Raw genomic sequence first — 21,036 nt, 5'->3', positions numbered from 1 at the left:
ACCTAAACCTTTTAGGCAGCAAAGTTGGGCATTTTCTGGCTTACTCAACAGCAAACAGTTCTAGTCTATACAAAATATGGCACTGACACTAATTCTGGATGAGGCTGTTTGCCCACCTTGATGCTAGAGGTAAATGTGTTTGCTAGGGGAAGGGAAAGAGAGAGCTGAATGAAACAGAGCAAGAGAATGCAACTTAAAAAAAATCTACATGCTTAATATGTACTTGATTTAGCATACGAGAACATTAAACAAAATCAAGTCAGCATAAATAACTTTCGGTTTTTTCCCCCCATCCTCTTCTAAAATGGTTTATGGTGTCACAATTAGTGCAATGGTTTATACATGTATTATGATGTATATGAACCCAGTGTGCAAACTAACAGAAGCATATCTGTCTAATAATTATCAGTTTTAATTAATACTTCTCTAAGAGAATGGCAAAAATCTCACTCATACTATTGACCTTATGTATAACAAAGAGTTTCACTTTCTTCCACAAGTAAACTTCAATAGTTTCCTAAGAGTTATTTTTACTGCATAGATTCTATTAAATTTGGCTAGCTAAACTATAAAGAGTGAACCATTCTCCTCAATTTGAACTGCTGCTTCACCAATAATCAACAAATAAATAAAGAAGAATTGTTTTGTGCTTGAATGGATGGAGAATGTTGGTCTCACGGTGTGTCTCTCTCTGAATGCACAGGTGAAACCTGCCATGTTGTGTGCATGCTGAAAAAGTCTTTCCAGAAATTACAAGCTATACAATATACACTGTATGTATCTCTGATCTGTCATATCAAAGTCAATTGCATATTCCTGCATTTGAATAATAATGTCTCCATGATAAGGTTTTAATGTCTAAAATCCAAAGCTTTCTTGATATGTTAACAGAAATATGATGAGCACGCCTTAGTAAATAAAATAAATAATAGCATCTAGTCTATCACATTAATACTGTGAAACATATAAAATTTACAAAAATTCAAACATAACAGTGAAGGATTGTACTGTATTTATCACCACAGACCCGTATTCTTTAGAAACTTTGGAAAGTAAGTGTCACAGTCCTGTAGGACAAATTCTGTGATTAGCTGTCAGTATGATTAAAAAAAAAAAAAAAAAGTTTAAAAAAATTTAAATGGCACATTTTTTTTTGCCAATCTCACTGGACCTATTAAAGGTTCAGATACAAGTTCATTTTTTTCTGAAATTATTTCATAAGTCTATGAAAAACATCTTTAAATGCAGCACAATAAAAGACATTCAAGAACAAATTTCAGAAAATACATTTGTTCTTAGACATACAGAATGATCCTGTAAGACAGTGGAGGACCAGAATTATTATCTTTTTGCACTTTGAAAATAAAACTTTTGTAAATGCATCCAGAATGATCAAGGCTTCATAAATACCCAAGTAGTGCTTTTCCTTTTCTTTCTTTGTTTTAAAAGCAAGCTCACAGCATCTGAGCCCATCAAATTTGACGTGAATAAGGTATTTCCAAATTATTAACACACAAATAAATTGAATAGCAAACTACATGAAAAAGTTTTGTTTTGTTTTTAGCCCTGAGATCACAGCTTTTGATTTAACTACAAAATATGGGTCTGTTTTCTGACAAGCAGCTTAGAGATTTTGGCAAACCACATTTCCAACAACTGTGGGGTTTTGTACGGGTCTGCAGTTCATAATCAAGTCTGAAATTCCGGACGGAAGGCTTTCTTGCAAATGGAAAAAACTAATAAAATAAAGATGCATCACTCATTGCTGGCTGTCATTGTAGCTTGGGCAACTGTTGGTCTAAGTGCAGCTGGTCTCACGTGAATCCAACTCTACTGAATCGCTAAACATTAAAACATGTCAAGCAAAGTACATGGTACGTAACGTGTCCTGATGAACTTGAACTGCTTTAGCAAGTGCTTGATGATCTCTGCCATTACTTTGACCAGAAGTGTGGCTTCCTTCAGCACTAAGATAGGGAAAAGAAAAGAGAAGTCCTATTTAATCTACCTCTCCTAAAATGCTTTATTTGAAAATAAAATAATGTAACTCTTTTGAACTTTGTCTCATCCTCTAAGCACCACAATTGGATCATTTAAGGAGCAAAACTGACTGGGATCTTGAAAAGGGGAGTACAGTTTTGCTTTCCCTGATGGAGGTAAGGTGCTGCTGTTCATAGCCACTGAATAAGAGGACCAACGGAAGGACCACCTCTGCATCCTTCCAGAGAATTCACCACCAAAGGGTCAAAGAGAATCCACCACCAAAGGTGTACAAGACTCCTTCATTCCAGAAGTTAACAATCCTTAAAACATATTTTAATTTTTGAAAATACATGTAGGTATACTATAAAAAAAAAAGAAAAGAAAAAAGAATCATCTTCCTTCTATCTCACAAAGTTATATTATAAACATTCTTCTTCAGATGCTATTATTCAGTGGAAACCAAATTTACCCAGGAACTGCTTTGAGAGAGACTACCACAGAACCCAGATTAAAAAAGCTGCATACCTCCTTCCTGTTAAATTTTGTAGCACCTCATAACACCGTAACTCACCTATCATGTTCTTTATCCACCAGATGATACCTGGCTCTGAAGGCAACCAGGTGTGCATAGTATGCTGGTGCGGGGATTGAGACGGAACGAGTACAGCGTACATATGTATGACACAGCTGATAGGTAAGAATTTGCAGTTCATCTGAAGAGAAACGATTGTCATCCCAGAGGACATGGTAATGAGAAGGTCTGCTTGTTCCCTAAGGGCAGATCACAGAAGTCATTAAAAAGGCTTTTCAAAAGGTCTCAGTTTCCATATCTAGTAGGAAAAACAAATGAAAACACTATATTTTAAGTATGTTACCTCTACTAAACCGCATGCTATCAGTCAAACTTGATTCTCTTACCCAACATCCTCCTGCTGGATGGACAGAGGTTCTCAAGCACATTTGTGATGATTATGCCCCACAGTCCAAGTTCTGGGGGTCAGGTTCAAAATATAAATTAAGGACACTTAGGGGACTATGCTATCCCTCCTGACATGTTTCATTTAGGTGTTATTCACTTTAATGGAATATAAATCTGATGTATTTGCATATGCCTTCCCACCTGATAATGGTAATATGCAAGTGGGAACTCTGTTCTGTCACACACTGAAAACATGCATTTTTTGATGGGTGTAGAGAATGTGTGAAAGTTTGGCATGTGGCTGTTTGCATCTCCAACATTCACTGTGTGTTGCCACTCTACCCTTAAACTAATGTTCAGTAGTACCTGTTTAATATCTTGTATTGGAAGAATCGCAAGGATAAAGAACTTGAAGGATCTTTCACATTAAGCCAGATATCCTTCCAGATTTCTCTTGTGATAGTAAGGCTAAATTCTTTTCCCCATTTTTCTTTGAGACTGACATTGAGAGAGTAATGCAAAGCATTAAGCCACCTATAAATAATTCCTACAAAGTGACTTTTGTTTCCATATTTCTAGTATGTTGTTCTAGAGGTGAGAGTTGAAAAAGACCAATTGTCGCCTATCCTTGCATGAAACCTTGAGCATAGCTGCTGAAAGAAGGAACTGTGAGACAATGATAGCTGATATTTGTTGCACACATAATCAAATGAAGCCAGTCTATCATTCTGTATTATATCATTAATTTTTGTTAATCCTTTTTCTACCCAAATTGTCTTAAGCCTGGAGTTGGCCTTGATCCTGACGCACAGGTTCTCTCATTGTGGCACGAGAAGACAATTAATAAAATTGGATGCTGTAATCATCTTAACGCGTTGCAGGACGCCCCATGCATATGCAAAGACTGGATTTTTCTTAAGGGTGTGGGTAGCCTCTTAAGGTATATCAAAGAAAAAAGGGAACCAAATGGCATAGCTAAGCTTTTTTCAATTTCAAACCAGGTCGGTGTGTATACAGAACTACTGGATGGGAACCACCTTACAATAGGACGCATTTGGAATGCTAGATAATATAGATACAAATCTGGCAACCCCTTACCTCCAGTTGCCCAGGATTTTTTAAGACTCTTGTATGACAAGCGAGGCTGTTTTTATCCCATGTAAACTGCACGATAAGCCTATTTATTCAAGCAAGGAGCAAAGGAGAGACCTTGAAAGGCAACAGGCTAATGATACAAGTCATTCTTGGGCAGATATTAATTTTGGCTATGTAAATCGCCCACTACATTGACTTAACTCCACCTCTGCGAGAGGTGTTGCGCCCCGGGCAACAGGGTTCCAGCTGTCAGTGCCCCACAATGCCTCACACAGTTAAGTCGGTGGAGGTGATCCTGGTGAGGATGTGCACTACCGACAGAGTATAGTGTGGACATGAAACACCACTTTAGTTATTGTGGTGGCTGGACGTTGACTTGAGTAAACTTAATTTTGTAATGTAGACATGCCCCTAAGTTTGTGTGCATTCATGTGTAAGTAAGAGGATCTACAAAATTGTGGCTCTGATAAAAAAAAAATCACTCCGTCTGCTACATCTTGTAAGTGAATTCAAAGCAAGAGAAATTTTTCCCCCTTAAAATATTTATTTGTACAGGTGTAAAAGTGAGACACTTTTCAGACAAATAAGAGATCAAGGTACCTGCCCCCCAAAATTAACAATCTAAACAGATAACAAAACAGATGGAGCACAATAAGTGCATGACCTTTGAAATATAATATATGCCTTATTGGCCCCATTGAATTTAGGGGTGGGTGTGGTTTGTTTTGGGGGATTTTTTGTGCTAATTTATTAACATTCTTCAGAGGAATGGAACGGCATAGTAGATAGCATAGACAAGAGGGAGAGGACAGGATTAATACAATAAAAGCATACCTGAATACCAGCATGACTACAAAGGTAAAAGTCAAACTCTGATGGATGGGTGATTTTTGTGTCCACTGTAGTACCTGCTGGAATGTTTCCACTTTTTCCAACCTATGTGAACAAAATAAATCATAAAATACCATAAGGTATATGACAGTTTACTTAATTTTTTTCCTTCCATTGGACAGTAAAAAGTATATTCAAGGCAACAAACATCAAAACTATGATATAAACAAGAATCCCAAAATGTAAGTCTTTTTTTAAAAACAAACAAAATCCAAAACACCAGGGACTAGAAAAAATGACAATTTATTCAACCAGGAATCCTGAAGTGGGGCTGCCACAATTCAGATGCACCAGTAAAAGACATGAGTTACTCATTCTTTTCTTCTAGCCGTCAAACTTCAATACTAATTGGTAAAATTTAGAGAAAATTTCCTGCCATTGGCTGATCACCTCCTGTTATCATTTAACATTCCAAGAGGGATTATTCCACTGTTATTATTCTGGGTTTGAATAGGGACTGGGAGTGGCTGGCTCATTACAGAAGCAGCTTTTCCTCTCCTGGAATTGACACCTCCTCATCTATTATTGGGAGTGGACCACATCCACCCTGACTGAATTGGCCCTGTCAACACTGGTTCTCCACTTGCGAAGTAACTCCCTGCTCTCCATGTGTCAGTATATAATGCCTGCATCTGTAACTTTCACTCTATGCATCCGAAGAAGTGAGGTTTTTACTCACGAAAGCTTATGCCCAAATAAATCTGTTAGTCTTTAAGGTGCCACCAGACTCCTTGTTGTTTTTGTAGATACAGACTAACACGGCTACCCCCTGATACTATTCCAGGCCAGTACAGCTACTGGAAAAGTCTGTTAACGTGTCTGGGGATGGAGCGGAAATCCTCCAGGGATACTATTCCACTGTTGCCTCTCTTGATGGAGCGGAAATCCTCCAGGGACATCTCCATGAAGCTCTCCTGGAGGTACTCCAAAAGCCTTTCCACAAGGTTTCTGGGCAATGCAGCCTTATTCCATCCTCCATGGTAGGACACTTGACCACACCATGCTAGTAGCAAGTAATCTGGTATCATTGCATGACAAAGCCTGGCAGCGTATGGTCCCGGTGTTTGCTGGCATTCAAGCAACATCCGTTCTTTATCTCGCTGTGTAATCCTCAGGAGAGTGATATCGCTCATGGTAATCTGGTTGAAATACGGGAATTTAATTAAGGGGACAGAGGTGGCCATTCCTACTGGGCTGTTTGCCTGTGGCTGAAAAGAAATCCTTCCCTGCAGTTAGCCAAGCGCGGGGGGTGAGGGTGGGGGGTTTGGGAATTGGCCCTGAGCTTTTCGCGTTTGTCTAGCAGGGATCTTCTCTGATACCAGCCACGCGGTGGGGGGAGGGATAAAGCGATCATCCCAGAGAATTCATGGCGGCGGCGGGGGGGGGGGGGGGGGTTAGTTTGTTTTCTGCTGCTGAAGGTTAACAGGAAAACCGCAGTACTCAACGGGCTTTGCTTGGTATGTGGGAAAGGAGGGCGCAGAAGCCGAAAGACAATGGTTTACCATGGCCGCATGCAAGCCGAATTCTGTTCCCCGGACCAGCGTCTGTGATCTCTAGCAGCAAAGCCACAGGCACTCAATATTAAGAGACAAAATGCGACCTTGCACAGAAATCACATGTGCTATGTAATGTGAATAGTGTTGTTCACCGTGAAAGAGTATAAGCATTGTTCTGTAAAATGTATCTTTTAAAAAAAATTCTCTCCTTTTTTCCCTCCCTCCTGCAGCTGCAAATTTTTCAAGCCTCCCTCCTCCGTCCCGAAGGCTATCTCAGATAAGGCGTCGGAAAAAGAGGACGCAAGATGAGATGTTCGCGGAAATCATGGAATCCACCTGCAGTGAAAGAGCTCATCTGAATGAGTGGAAGGACACGGTTTCAAAGTATAGGAAAGATGCCAGTGAACGTGAGGACAGGAGGGACCAAGGTGAGGAGAGGAGAGACGCTCGAGATGAGAGGTGGCGGCAGGAAGATCAGAGGAGGCAGGATGCAACGCTGGGGCTGCTGCGTGAGCAAAGAGACATGCTCCGGCGTCTGGTGGAGCTTCAGGAATGGCAGCAGGATCACAGACTGGCACTACAACCCCTGTATAACCTCCCTCCCCCCTCACTATGTTCCATAGCCTCCTCACCCAGACGTGTAAGAACACGGGGGGGAGGCTCTGTGCACCCTCCCATTCCACCCCAGTGGACAGCCCAAGCAAAAAGCTGCCATTTTTTAAACCTTTTTTTAGTGGCCTTTTCCTTCCCTCCGATCCTCCTCCCAAACGCCACCTGGGTTCTCTCCCTCTTTTTATAATCAATTAATAAAGAATAAATGATTTTTAAACGATAGTGACTTTATTTCCTTTGAAAGCAAGCTGTGATAGAAGGGGGAGGGTGGGTTCCTTACAGAGAATGAGTCAATAAAGGGGGTGGGTTTTCATCAAGGAGAAACAAACAGAAATTTCACACTGTAGTCTGGCCAGTCATGAAACTGGTTTTCAAAGCTTCTCTGATGCGCAGCGCTTCCTGGTGTGCTCTTCTAATCACCCTGGTGTCTGGCTGCGCGTAATCAGCAGCCAGGCGATTTGCCTCAGCCTCCCACCCCACCATAAAGGTCTCCCCCTTACTTTCACAGAGATTGTGGAGCACACAGCAAGCAGCAATAACAATGGGGATATTAGTTTGGCTGAGGTCTGACCGAGTTAGTAACGATCGCCAGCGACCTTTTAAACGTCCAAATGCACATTCTACCACCATTCTGCACTTGCTCAGCCTGTAGTTGAACAGCTCCTGACTCCTGTCCAGGCTGCCTGTGTATGGCTTCATGAGCCATGGCATTAAGGTGTAGGCTGGGTCCCCAAGGATAACTATTGGCATTTCAACATCCCCAACGGTTATTTTCTGGTCCGGGAAGTAAGTCCCTTGCTGCAGCCGTTTAAACAGAGTAGTGTTCCTGAAGACGGGAGCATCATGAACCCTTCCCGGCCAGCCCACGTTGATGTTGGTGAAACGTCCCTTGTGATCCACCAGTGCTTGCAGCACCATTGAAAAGTACCCCTTGCGGTTTATGTACTGGATGCCCTGGTGCTCCGGTGCCAAGATAGGGATATGGGTTCCATCTATCGCCCCACCACAGTTAGGGAATCCCATTGCAGCAAAGCCATCCACTATGACCTGCACATTTCCCAGAGTCACTACCTTTCGTAGCAGCAGCTCAGTGATTGCTTTGGCTACTTGCATCACAGCAGCACCCACAGTAGATTTGCCCACTCCAAATTGATTCCCGACTGACCGGTAGCTGTCTGGCGTTGCAAGCTTCCACAGGGCTATCGCCACTCGCTTCTCAACTGTGAGGGCTGCTCTCATCTTGGTATTCTGGCGCTTCAGGGCAGGGGACAGCAAGTCACAAAGTTCCATGAAAGTGCCCTTACGCATGCGAAAGTTTCACAGCCACTGGGAATCGTCCCACACCTGCAACACTATGCGGTCCCACCAGTCTGTGCTTGTTTCCCGGGCCCAGAATCGGCGTTCCACGGATAGAACCTGCCCCATTAACAACATGATCTCCAAAGCGCCGGGGCCCGCGGTTTGAGAGAATTCTGTGTCCGTGTCCATGTCCTCATCACTCTTGTTGCTGCGCTGCCGTCGCCGCCTCCTCCTCGCCTCGTTTTTCTGGTCCTGGCTCAGCATAAACTGCATGAGAATGCGCGAGGTGTTTACAATCTTCATGACTGCTGTCTTGAGCTGAGCGGGCTCCATGCTTGCTGTGGTATGGCGTCTGCAGTGTTCACCCAGGAAAAAAGGCGCGAAAGGTTGTCTGCCATTGCTTTCATGGAGGGAGGGGTGAGGCTGTACCCAGAACCACCTGCGACAATGTTTTTTGCCCCATCAGGCACTGGGATCTCAACCCAGAATTCCAATGGGCGGGGGAGACTGCGGGAACTATGGGATAGCTATGGGATAACTACCCACAGTGCAACGCTCCGGAAATCGACGCTAGCCCCGGTACATGGACGCAAACCGCTGAATTAATGTGCTTAGTGTGGCCGCATACATTCGACTTTATTCAATCTGTTTCCAAAATTTGAATTCTGTAAATTCGGATTAATCCCGTAGTGTAGACATACCCTAACTTGTACAACAGGGCATCAATCTTGTTGGAGCATCTAGGTACTACTGTAATATAAATAATAATAGGCATTTTTCTTTCCAATCTGCCTGGTTCAGCAACTCAAAATTTTTTCAGTGGGATGCATGTCTATACTGGTGCTAAATTTGTTGATTTAGAGAGAAATGGTATATTCCATTGAAATGTTATGTGGGCCAATCCTGGAATGACTGGATATTGGTGCTCCACAGGACTTGTTATATTACATGAGCCCCACAGTCTTCTGACAATCTGAGGGAAGCTCAACCATGTTGGCAGGGGACAGTGGTAAGGCAAGAGCTGGGAATGACAGTGATTGGGTTAGTTCCATGCTAAGATTTTTTTTACCCGAGCACATCCTCAACATGTTTCTCATCTCCTCTCTTCACAGAATAAATGAGGAGACTCAGCAAGCTGCTGACAGTAAAAACCACTGCTGTTTCCTCTGGCACTACAGAGGTTCAGATTCCCAGCTTTACGGTATTGGAAGCGGGTGTCTCTGTACCCTTTTCCAGAGAGCCCAACAGAGGAGGTTGTGATCAAAAGGTGGCTCTAGCTGGGATGGTTTTCTACTTTTCTACCTTCTTTTATCCTCCAGTACCAGTCCAGGAGGCAGGGAAGGAAGTTAAGGAAACTGCGTTGGACAGCAGCAGCTCAGACTGCAGTTTACGTAGGTGCATATACTAGTGACATTAATATACCTTGCAAATGATAGTTCCCAAGGAATTGAGAATAAAAGGCATGTCAGCAGTGTAAGTTTCAAGGGGAAGTCAAACAATTTAAAAAAAATATCAGGAGGATAACAGCAGAGATGTTGCATTTGAAGGCTGTAATGAGAACTGTTTTTCTTTAAACTACAAAGCCAAATCAAGGAAACACTGACCTCAGTCCAATTCAAGGGACAGATAAAACTTTAGCACAACAGCCTACAGACTGACATAGAACGTTTTCCCCACTTCCCCCCCATATATTATCAAGGTGGGGAAAACGTTCTATGTCAGTCTGTAGGCTGTTGTGCTAAAGTTTTATCTGTCCCTTGAATTGGACTGAGGTCAGTGTTTCCTTGATTTGGCTTTGTAGCTTAAAGAAAAACAGTTCTCATTACATATATAGATATAGATATAGATAGAGCGAGCCATTACCAATAATGCTATGCTACTGCCAAGTGCAGAAAGGATAGCTTGGAGCACAAAGTAGCTAGTTCGTCTTCCTTCCATGCTGGTAAAACAGCCTCAAGAAAGAGTTGAAAAAGAAAAATTTAACTAAGGGGACTGGCCTATTCACTGTAAAAATTCATATTTGAAGAATAAAACCACCACTGGATCTCAATGGAGGAAAATGGAATAAGGTAATGAGAAGTTCTTGAACACTTAAAACCTATGTTCCATGTTGGTGGCTCAGAACAGATTGTCTTTAAAAGGCGGCTGTTAGTACTTAAGAGCCCTTTTCAATGCTCCTTATGCAGAAACAATTCCCACCAATATCAAATGGGAGTTTTTCCTCAGTAAGGAGTGCTGAATTGAGCCCAAAATAGTAAATTAGGACCAGATCTTGAAAACCCTTTCTGATATGAACAATTCTGATTAATACTGGTAATCTCACTGAAATGAATTAGGACTATTTGTGTAATGGTTGCTCACTTGAGTAGGATTATGACCTTAATGCAGACCTCCCCCTTTACAATGATCCAAAGTTTTACAAGAGGTAAGGTACATGTGTAATCTAGGAATTTTGAGGAGCCGCACAACTAGGAATAATGAAATTAAAGAAAAACAAAACTGGGTTGAGTATTAGGGAACCTTGACAATGATCTACTGGGTTGTATGACAGTCTCCTAAGGAAAGATCTATTGAGTGGGACATTTGAAACTGAGCTGGAAAAAGCACCAGAAAAAATGAAATGAAGGGAACAATTCTGCACTGATTGGGAAAGGAACTGACAGTTAACACACCTCTCTTCCATCTTTAATTCCATAATATTGAAATGTATTTATATATACAGTTGCAATAATGATTTTTCAGTATGCCACAAAAAGATGTCTATGAAATGTATTTGACAGTCCTTTCGACTGTGTTCCAATCTAAGAAAAAACTCCTTGAATTCTAATTTTTTTGTGTCAGGAATACACTGGCAAAAATGACTTGGCTGCTCTCCTCACCCCTAATATATATCCCAAAGCAGACCAACTGTTAGACAAATGCAAATTTCTTCAAACACAAGTATAATTTACTCATTAATCCATAGATATTTTCAAAATTACCAATACTCAAATAGAAGGCAGTTTTAATACAGTTTCGTGTGATATTCAGGCAATATGCCAACCCTTAAATGACAAATATTTAGAACATACCCGTTCATTTTTGTCTGTACAGAAGAGCCTGGTGTGATGCCTTTTCTGCACAACAATAAATGTAATTCCAGGCTGGTAGTCCTTTTCTAGTTTAATACATGCTTCTCTGATAGCCAGCAATTCATGGTGGAGAACCTAAGTCAGAAAGAAACACAACCGACAGAAAAATGTGATAAATAAGGTGCATACAAAGTTAATAACATCCAGCAGATTATAAAAATAATTATACTGCTACTTATTAGCTATTTAGGGCTTGTGGAGAAAGACATGGAAGTTCATAGAAAGCTGAATATTAGAAAGCGGACTTGGCATAACCACAAAGACTGGGGAAAGAAGAATGGGGTAAAGTCTGAGAACTGATTCAAATGAAGACAACAAGCATGGAGCTTACCAAATTTTATGAATTTTTTAATGCAATAAAATGTGAAATTATTTTAAGAATACTCAGTAAATATTTTTTAAAAAATTAAAGCAGAAAAACTGTGTATATCTGAAAAAATATACTAAAATGCTTCATTAAAACATGAGGCTTCTGAGAAAGAAAAATAAATACAAAAAGGTGTTTGCCAATTTTGTGGGGGGCAAGTGGAAAGAGGTAATATATCAAGGTAGGATTTAGAAAAATGGGAGAAAATCAGAAAACTTACTTACATTTTTTTTTAAAAATCACTGTTATTAGACTACGCAATCAAACTTCAATGTTAAACCCTTGATTTGGTCCCAGACATCAAACACATTCCCAATTTTAAAAACTGAATGACATTTAAAATTTTTCTTTTGTTGTGAAAGAATGTGAAATCCTTCTGTAAAAGGAGAAGTAGTAAGATCCTGAAAGCTGTGATGATACTTTCCCTACACTGCTTGGCCAAATGCCTGAGACCTTTACAGAGAGGAAACCAGGGTTACTTCTTTTCATAATTTCAATTTAGCACACTGTATAATCAAAAGTCATACAACAACTCAAAGTGTGAAGAATCTAACCTGTTGAAATTGCCCCTCAGAAACACCATCTCTGTAGAAAATAATGCGAGTTGGTTTAAATCTGGTTGATTTGTAGAACTGAATAAGCAGCTCCCTGACCATGGCAGCCAAGTCTTGGATGATTTCTTGACGATGCTGCTGGACACGCACAGTGGCACAGTATCGATTAGGGTGAGCATCCATGCTACCTACAACCTGTTTAAAAAACAAACACACAAACAAACATACGACCCATGTTTAATACCAAGCCACTACAAAGGATCTTCTTTAAGGTTATTTTTAAAAAGAACACATTTAAAAACAAAGACTAATGAATCATTACCTCACTAAAAATGCTACAATCTATACGGAGCATAAAGAAAAGAGAAAATGCAATCAAAATGATTGCGTGCATGGGGGAAAGTGTTCAGTATTGAGCTTTGGGCTACCTATGATTATATATAATGCTAAAACTGAAGATTTAATATTTTATTTGTGAAACAAATCTATGAACTTGTGTTTTGAAAAACTGAAGGAATTTTTAAAGCACAATCTTAACATAGACTTTAACTAGAAAAATAGGTTTTCACAACTGGTTCACAACATAGGGGTGCCCTGGATCCCCACCTGCTCCTAGAGTCCCTGGTGGTCTTTGTGGCGAGGAATGCTACCACCCCATCTGCACTTAGCTGGCCAATAACAATCATTCCTCTTGGATACAGACTTCACTGTTATCCACATCTTTGTCACTGATAAACTGGATTAATCCAGTGTATTAACTATCTTTGAAAACCACTTGCAAGGTTCAGATAGCACTTAATGCAGCAGCTTGTCTGAACGCATTGGAATGATCATCGAGAGCTCACTACACCAACATTCTATAGACTTTATTCAGCACGGGACTACCAGGGCATTTCTGGGGGATTACTGCATAGTTTGTGTTCATTATAAGACAATTCACCACAGTCTCCTAATGAACCACAAAAAGTACAACAATGTCTGCAAAATACATTGTGTAGAGTGTCTTAATACTATTATATGTATTTATAATATATGTATTATATTATGTACATATGGGGGTTACTACTCATGTTTTATGACATTACATTCAGACCCTGGAAAAGCTCCATTTTTGTGCAATGTTTGAGTTATTGTATAAAATAGTTTTACCTCACAAATATCTGAGTAATTATTACTAAAATAAACTCTCCAAAAGATGTTTCATTAGACTATGTAGTAAAATACTATTTAATCCCATAGCGTAGGATAACAGTATCCTTCACAACCTCTGTAAAAACAAACTGAAACTCAACTAAATTTAAACAGCAAAAGAAAACCCCCTCTGAAAGATTACCACTGTTTACTCACTGCAGCAATGGAAGGCTTTTTTCCATCTCCAGCCGGTGGATGAGTTACATCTGCACCCAGGAATATGACAGGCTGCTGAAATACCGGAGGCCTAATGAAAAGAAAGTGAAAGTGATATCTAGCATTTATAAATGCTTTTCCAATATTAACTAATTAATCCTCAGTACACCTGTGACATAGACAAGTACTATCCCTTTCACACCTAATTGTTAAGTATTTGTATTGCAGCAGCACCAAAGGTCCTGATCAGAGTCCCATTGCGCTAGGTGAGGAACACACACATACCGAGGAAGGCACAAAGAGCTTGCAATCTACTTTAATGGGGAAACTAACACAAAGTTGTAAATTGTATTTCTTACAATGTATAGCATCTGAAAAAAACATGCCCAATTCCACAATGCATACTTTAAGTATACCAATTTTTAATTTTTTTTTAAATCTGAGTTTTCTGTCTGTTTTATAAAAAGAAGACAAAGTCCCAGAGCTTTAGATATTTCTCAGGGATGCTTCAAAGTAACTTATATTGAAGTACCTCTCCATCAATTGTGTTGTGAGTTTTTGGTTAAATCTGGTCAGTTTGGAAGCTGACATTCTAAGAAGCGACCCAGGAAGTTCACTGAGACTCCAGGCTAGAAATTGTAAATTTCAACTCCCCCCCTCCCAACAAGACACTATTTTAAAGGGAGTTTTTGTTTTTCATTGGGGCGGGGGGGGGGGGGAGAGCAGGGGGGTGAGTTACTGTGTAGACTCGGCAGCTAATTTTCAAAATTAAGTTTCTCAGTATTTCAAAGGCGAAGAACACTCCATGTCCATCTTTCAGAAGAAATACTTGGACAATGTCATTTTAAAACTAATAATTCAGAATAATTTTTTCTTTTCCTGGCAGAAATATCAGTAAATGACAATCAATTAAAACAATTCTATGATCAACATAAAAAAAAAATCCACCTGTTTAGAATGTCAATATCCAACACCAGACATATTTTGGTGTGAATGTTTTTTTGTCTGTCTGCTTAGTTCTATTTTCATGAGAGAACAGTTTATTGAAATGAAAAGTAGGAACTTTATCTCTCTAGATGTCAGTGTTTCAAGTTGGTGGGTTTGCATGGGAGGAAAGAGCATGTCACTTAGTGAAGTTAAAATGTTGCCAGTGGTAAAGCCAAACTTTTAAGGAGAAAACTGTTACTAATCCACTGTTGTACTTTGCACATGTCCATTGCACTTCAGGTGTGCATGCGCTCACTACACTACTGTCAGAGATTTTTCCGTCAGCTGTACTCTTTGGGGTGTCATATGCACCCTCTGCCACCTTGTGCTGCTGCGTGATGGCATAAAAGGGTGTAACTGCCCCAGTTCCCTGAAGTTCCTTCTGATCAGAGAGACTTTGATATAGAGGGGAAGGAGGGTGGGTTGTGGACTGGATATGTGCCACACATCTCGAAGAACTACTGTTACAGAACAGGTTAATAACTGTTTTTTCTTCGAATGAGTGCATATGTCCTTTCCACTTCAGGTGATTCACAGGCAGTTCAATCCAGGGGTGGGACTGGAGGCAGGTAAATAATGGTTCGAGGACCATATGTCCAAATCTGGCATCATCTCTAGACTTCAGGAGATGGCATAGTGAAAAGTAGAAGTATGTACTCAAGACCAGCTGCAGCGCTACAAATGTTCAGTATAGGCACCCAACCCAGAAAGGCTGCAGAGGCTGCATGTGGTCTTGTTGAATGTGCTGATCGGTGGAGTTTACATTGGCCACTGTAGCACAAATATATACAGGAGGAAATCCATAACGAGATTCCTTGGGATAAGACCAGTGGACCTTTCATCCTGTCTGCAACTGCCACGAACAGTTGGAAGGAAGACCTAAATGGTTTAGTCCCATCCATTCTAGCGTCCAGTGTGTGGAACCTCTCCTCATCTTTACGAGTATGAGGCTTAGGCCAGGTCTACACTACAGCTGGGATCGATGCTCTGAGATCGATCCGCCGGCAGTCGATTTAGCGGGCCTAGTGAATACCCGCCAAATCGACAGCAGATCTCTCTCCAGTTAACCCCTGTACTCTACCCCAGACGAGAAGAGCAAGGTAAGTCGATGGGAGAGTTTCTCCTGTCGACCACCCGCGGCGTGCACATTGTGGTAACTCGACCTAAGGTACATCGACTCCAGATACTTTATTCATGTAGCTGGAGTTGTGTAGTATAGGTCGACTTACCGCGGTAGCGTAGACATAGCCTCAGGGAAGAACGTTGGTAAGTAAATCACCTGATAGATGTGGAAGAAACAAACCACTTTGGTGGAAATTTTGGCTGAGGGGGTAGTTATACCTTCTCCTTGTAGAAGGCTGTATATGATAGGTCAGATACCATAGCTCTCAATTCTCCTACTCTCCTTGAAGAGGTAATTGCCACCAAAAAGCTACCTTCAATGAACATGAACAAACATGTAGCCATTGTTTCAAAGGGTGGACCCATTAGCTTTACTAAGGTTTAAGTCCCAAGAGGGAATAGGATTCTCTACTTTGGGATATGACCAGTACAAACCCTTCAAAAACATGACACACATGGGATTGGAGAAAAGTGGGCAATTACCAATCGAAAGGTGGAAAGCAGACATAGGGGCTAAGTGCATGCTGATGGAACTAATGGCTGCTTCAGGTGTAACAAATAGCCCAGCACATGTACTGGAGACTAGACTGAAGAAAAACCTTTTGCTGAGACCAGGAGAATCCCTTTCATTTCAATAGATAAGTGTACCCAGTAAACAGTTTTCTGCTAGTCATTTAATCATAGGACTGGAAGGGACGTTGAGAGCTCATCTACTCCAGTCCCCTACACTCATGGCAGAACTAAGTATTATCTAGACATCCCTGACAGGTGTTTGTCTAACCTCCTCTTAAAAATCTCCAATGATGGAGATTCCACCACATCCCTAGGCAATTTATTCCAGTGCTTATCTACCCTGACAGTAAGGAAGTTTTTCCTAATGTCCAACTTAAACCACCCTTGCTGCAATTTAAGCCCATTGCTTCTTGTCCTATCCTCTGAGGTTAAGGAAAACATTTTTTCTCCCTGCTCCTTGTAACCACCTTTTATGTACGTGAAGGAGGATAGGTCCATCAATGGCTATTAGCCAAGATGGACACGGATGGTGTCCCAAGCCTCTTTTTGCCAGAAGCTGGGAATGGGTGACAGGGGATAGGTCACTTGATGATTACCTGTTCTGTTCATTCCCTCTGGGGTACCTGGCATTAGCCACTGGGCTAGAAGGATCTTTGGTCTGACCCAATATGGCCATTCTTATGAAAACTGTAATCATGCCCCCCTCAGTCTTCTCTTCTCCAGACTAAACAAACACAATTTTTTCAATCTTCCCTCGTAGATCATGTTTTCTCGAGCTTTAATCGTTTTTCTTGCTCTTCTCTGGACTTTCTCCAATTTGTTCACATCTTTCCTGAAATGTGGCGCCCGGAACTGCACACAATACTCTAGTTGAGGCCTAATCAGCATGGAGTAATGCGGAAGGATTACTTCTCGTGTCTTGCTAGCAACACTCCTGCTAATACATCCCAGAATGATGTTTGCTTTTTTTGCGACAGTGTTACACTGTTGACTCATATTTAGCTTGTGATCCACTATGACCACCAGATCCCTTTCTCCAGTACTCCTTCCTAGACAGTCACAGTCATTTCCCATTTGTATGTGTGCAACTGATTGTTCCTTCCTAAGTGGAGTACATTGCATTTGTTCTTATTAAATTTCATCCTATTTTCTTCAGACCATTTTTCCAGTTTGTCAAGATCATTTTGAATTTTAATCCTATCCTCCAAAGAACTTGAAACCCCTCCCAGCTTGGTATTGTCTGCACACTTTATACATGTACTCTCTATGCCATTATCTAAATCACTGACGAAGATACTGAACAGAACCAGACCTGATCCCTGTGGGACCCCACTCGATATGCCCTTCCAGCTTGATTGTGAACCACTGAGAACTACTCTCTGGGAATAGTTTTCCAACCAGTTATGCACCCACCTTATGGTAACTCCATCTAGCCTTACTAAAGTTAAGATATACCACATATAAAACTTCCCCCCATCCACAAGACTTGTTACCCTGTCAAAGAAAGCTATTAGGTTGGTTTGACAATATTTGTTCTAGACAAATTCATGCTGAACATTACTTATGATCTTATTATCTTCTAGCTGTTTGCAAATTGATTGCTTAATTATTTGCTTCATTATCTTTTTGGGTACAGAAGTTAAGCTGGCTGGTCTGTACGATGTATTTCATCAGGCCCTGGTCACTTGAAGACATCTAACTTGTCTAAGTAATTTTTAACTTGTTCTTTTCCTATTTTAGTCTCTGATCCTACCTCATTTTCACTGGCATTCACTATGTCAGATGTCCAATCGCTACTAACCTTTTTGATGAAAACTGAAACAAAAAAAGTCATTAGCGCTACTGCCATTTCCACATTTTCTGCAAATCCCGATGTAGGAGGTGGACTGATATTACAGCCCATTCCCAACTCCGGGGCTGGAGTAGCAGCCAAGAAGAAATTTCAGTGTGGATTCCTCTCCCACAAATACCCCAACCATCAGTGAGTAACTGGCCTACTCTGTTCTAGCTCTTCCCTTCCCTTCTAGATTGGTCCTGGTGTCAAGTCGTAAAAAGAAGGATAACAGTGGTACTGCAGTGGACAGAACAGCTTCGTCTTTGGGAGAGGAGAGTAAACACCCAACAACTAGTGTCTTTAGGCTATGACGCTGGTCATTGGTCTGCTGTGAAAAAATATGTTGGTCCCTCAAAAGGAAGATCTTGAATGATGTGTTGGACCTCTTGAGGAAGCCCTGATGACTGGAACCATGAACATCTATGTATTGTAATGGACAATGCCGTGACTCTGGCAGCATCCATTGCAGCCTGAACCAAGGCCCTGGCTACCAACCTTCCCTCATCCAATTCTGTGAGAAACTCTTGTCTCACCTCCTTTGGCAACTTGTCCGTAAATTGTAAAACACTGTCCCAGAGGGAGAAAAGAATGGTTGCTAACTTTCCATAACTGTTGTTCTTCGAGATGTGTTGCGCATGACCATTCCACTGTAGGTGTGTCCGTGCCCCAAGCACAGTCACCAGAAACATTTCCCTCAGCGGTACCTGTCGGGGTGGCTTGACTGCTCATAATGCTGGTATAAAGCATCCAGCTGACCCCACACCCCCTCAGTTCCTTCTTTCCGGCCAATGCCGACACAGAGGTAGGAGAGTGGGTCGTGGAATGGACATGTGCAACACATCTCAAAGAACAACAGTTAAGTAAGGTCAGTAATCGTTTTCCCTTTGAGTGATTGCACATGTGCATTCCACTGTAGGTGACTCCCAAGGAGTTGCATAGGTGGTGGGACTGGAGTTCATGGAGACACCAACTGCAAAACAACTTGACCAAATTTGGCATCATCCCTGGTTTGTTGCATTATGGCGTAATGGGAAGCAAACATGTGCACTGATGACCAAGTTGCTGCTCTGCAAATGTCCTGAATAGGGATCTGCGCTAGGAATGCAGCTGCTAAAGGTTGTGACCTCGTGGAATGTGCAGTCAGTTTAGCTCATGGCGGAACACCCACCTGACCATAACATGTGAATACATGATGTGATCCAGGACAAAATTCTCTGAGTAGAGATGGGAAGACCCTTCTGTGATGTTATCTGATTAAAATATGACCATGTAGATCATTGTTGCTACCACGGTTATATAATTACAACGAATCTTGTACAAAGTATGTCAAGTAAGGTGTCTATGGAAAGGTTATGATTTGCTGAATATGATTATGCTATCTGTATGCATGTATCATTTTTGTATCTGAAGTTATGAATATTAACTGTGTATCTGTATTTCAAATGTTTGCTTCTGTGGTAACACCCACATGGCACTTAGCCAGCACACTGTGAAGGAACTATTCAAGTTAAATGGCCCATCAAAGAACACTTAACTCACAATGGAAGACTCCTATCTACACTTAATGGACTTCCCTCTGAACCTTCTAACTGGAGCATGGGTAATGGACTTCCCTCTGAACCTTCTAACTGGAGTATGGGTAATGGCTTCTGCTATGACTAAACGAAATCATGCATGTAATCACATGTAGAGTCAGTGGGGGAGCAGGAAATAGAATCCAGATCCTTTGCCTCCCAACCCTTCTGGCTTTATAATCATGGTCAATAAGGGAATATTAATTTTCAAGATGACTTCTATTCGTTATTAAATACATAAGTAAACAGATCTGTTAAGGTTTATTTCAAGTGAAAACTCTGAAATAGTATTGCAAGCTCAAATTTTTAAATAAAGCAGCAATATTTTTTCTTTATAAACTGACAGATTCCCATGGAAATTATTTTTTTTAAAGTAAGTATTTCTTTGCAGTATCCAAATATTGCAGCAGAGTGCTATTACATTAACATCTGAAAGTGAAATTGACTAGAAACGGATTATAAAACCAGAGGGAAGCATCATAAATAACAAAAAGTAAATTCATTTTTAATAGTTTTAAGGTGATATTAGCAACAGGTTAAAAAAAAAGTCTAAACTATTTTAACCTGATTCATGTCTCCCTTAGCGTATGGAAATAAAACAAAAAAAACCCTTCAAAATCAACTTACCTTCCTTGTGGCAGTAAAATGTTATTTACTCCTCCTAATTTGACGTTGATCTTTAAACAAAGATTGGACAGAGTTTGTGGTGTTGTTCTTTGCACATTTTTCATCTGAACACACTGTGTAGCCATCCCCAGCACAGTGTCACCAACACGCTTTACTTCCGCTGCCAAGACACAAGGGAAAATAAAAACTATTCAGATATTCTTAAATAATAAATAAGAAAAATGGCATTCATTTAGCTATGATCACTTTCTAATAGAATGTTATTGGTTCATTTGTTTAAACTTTTATTTTCTCCTCACTGTTACTGGGTTTATACTACCATCCTTCTACTGAAAAGATACGAGTTTTATTGGAGTCTAAATATACAATGATAATTGCAGATTTATCATTTTGACTGCCTTTAAAAAAAAAAAAAATACTGTTACATACATTTTAAAAGAGTTTATGGAGGCACTGGTTGCAACTCCCTGGCTAAGGCTGTGTTCTGAAGTGGACTTAAGGGTATAAATTCCTATTTTGTTCCACATGTAGGTAACTCAATTTTCCAGTGAAATTTCAGAGCATTCATTTATTAGACCTTTGAATTTTTTATGCAGTCTTTTTGTTTGACTCTGTGTAATAATTTACTATGAAGAGTTTGAAATTAGGCTCTGGCTGAAATCCAGTTTCTAATATTTTATTATCA

The 21,036-nt window shown here is 40.6% G+C and overlaps 1 protein-coding gene across 1 annotated transcript in view; it reads right to left on the bottom strand.

The window, feature by feature from the left end:
- Window positions 1-1,207: 1,207 nt before the first annotated feature.
- AGO2 (argonaute RISC catalytic component 2) overlaps window positions 1,208-21,036 on the bottom strand; it is a 110,159-nt gene continuing 90,330 nt past the window's right edge. Inside the window, exons 13-19 of the mRNA XM_065397615.1 lie at window positions 20,352-20,511; window positions 13,695-13,785; window positions 12,348-12,542; window positions 11,367-11,501; window positions 4,832-4,933; window positions 2,555-2,754; window positions 1,208-1,967 (exon numbers count right to left, since the gene is read on the bottom strand). Coding sequence (XP_065253687.1) covers window positions 1,859-1,967; window positions 2,555-2,754; window positions 4,832-4,933; window positions 11,367-11,501; window positions 12,348-12,542; window positions 13,695-13,785; window positions 20,352-20,511 — 992 coding nt within the window. The 3' untranslated portion in view covers window positions 1,208-1,858. The remainder of the gene's footprint in view (window positions 1,968-2,554; window positions 2,755-4,831; window positions 4,934-11,366; window positions 11,502-12,347; window positions 12,543-13,694; window positions 13,786-20,351; window positions 20,512-21,036) is intronic.

The sequence above is a fragment of the Emys orbicularis genome, chromosome 2 (assembly GCF_028017835.1).
Source record: "Emys orbicularis isolate rEmyOrb1 chromosome 2, rEmyOrb1.hap1, whole genome shotgun sequence".
Lineage (NCBI taxonomy): Eukaryota > Metazoa > Chordata > Testudines > Emydidae > Emys > Emys orbicularis.
The sequence above is the reverse complement of the archived record's forward strand: the minus strand, read 5'-3'. Positions and strand labels throughout refer to the sequence as shown.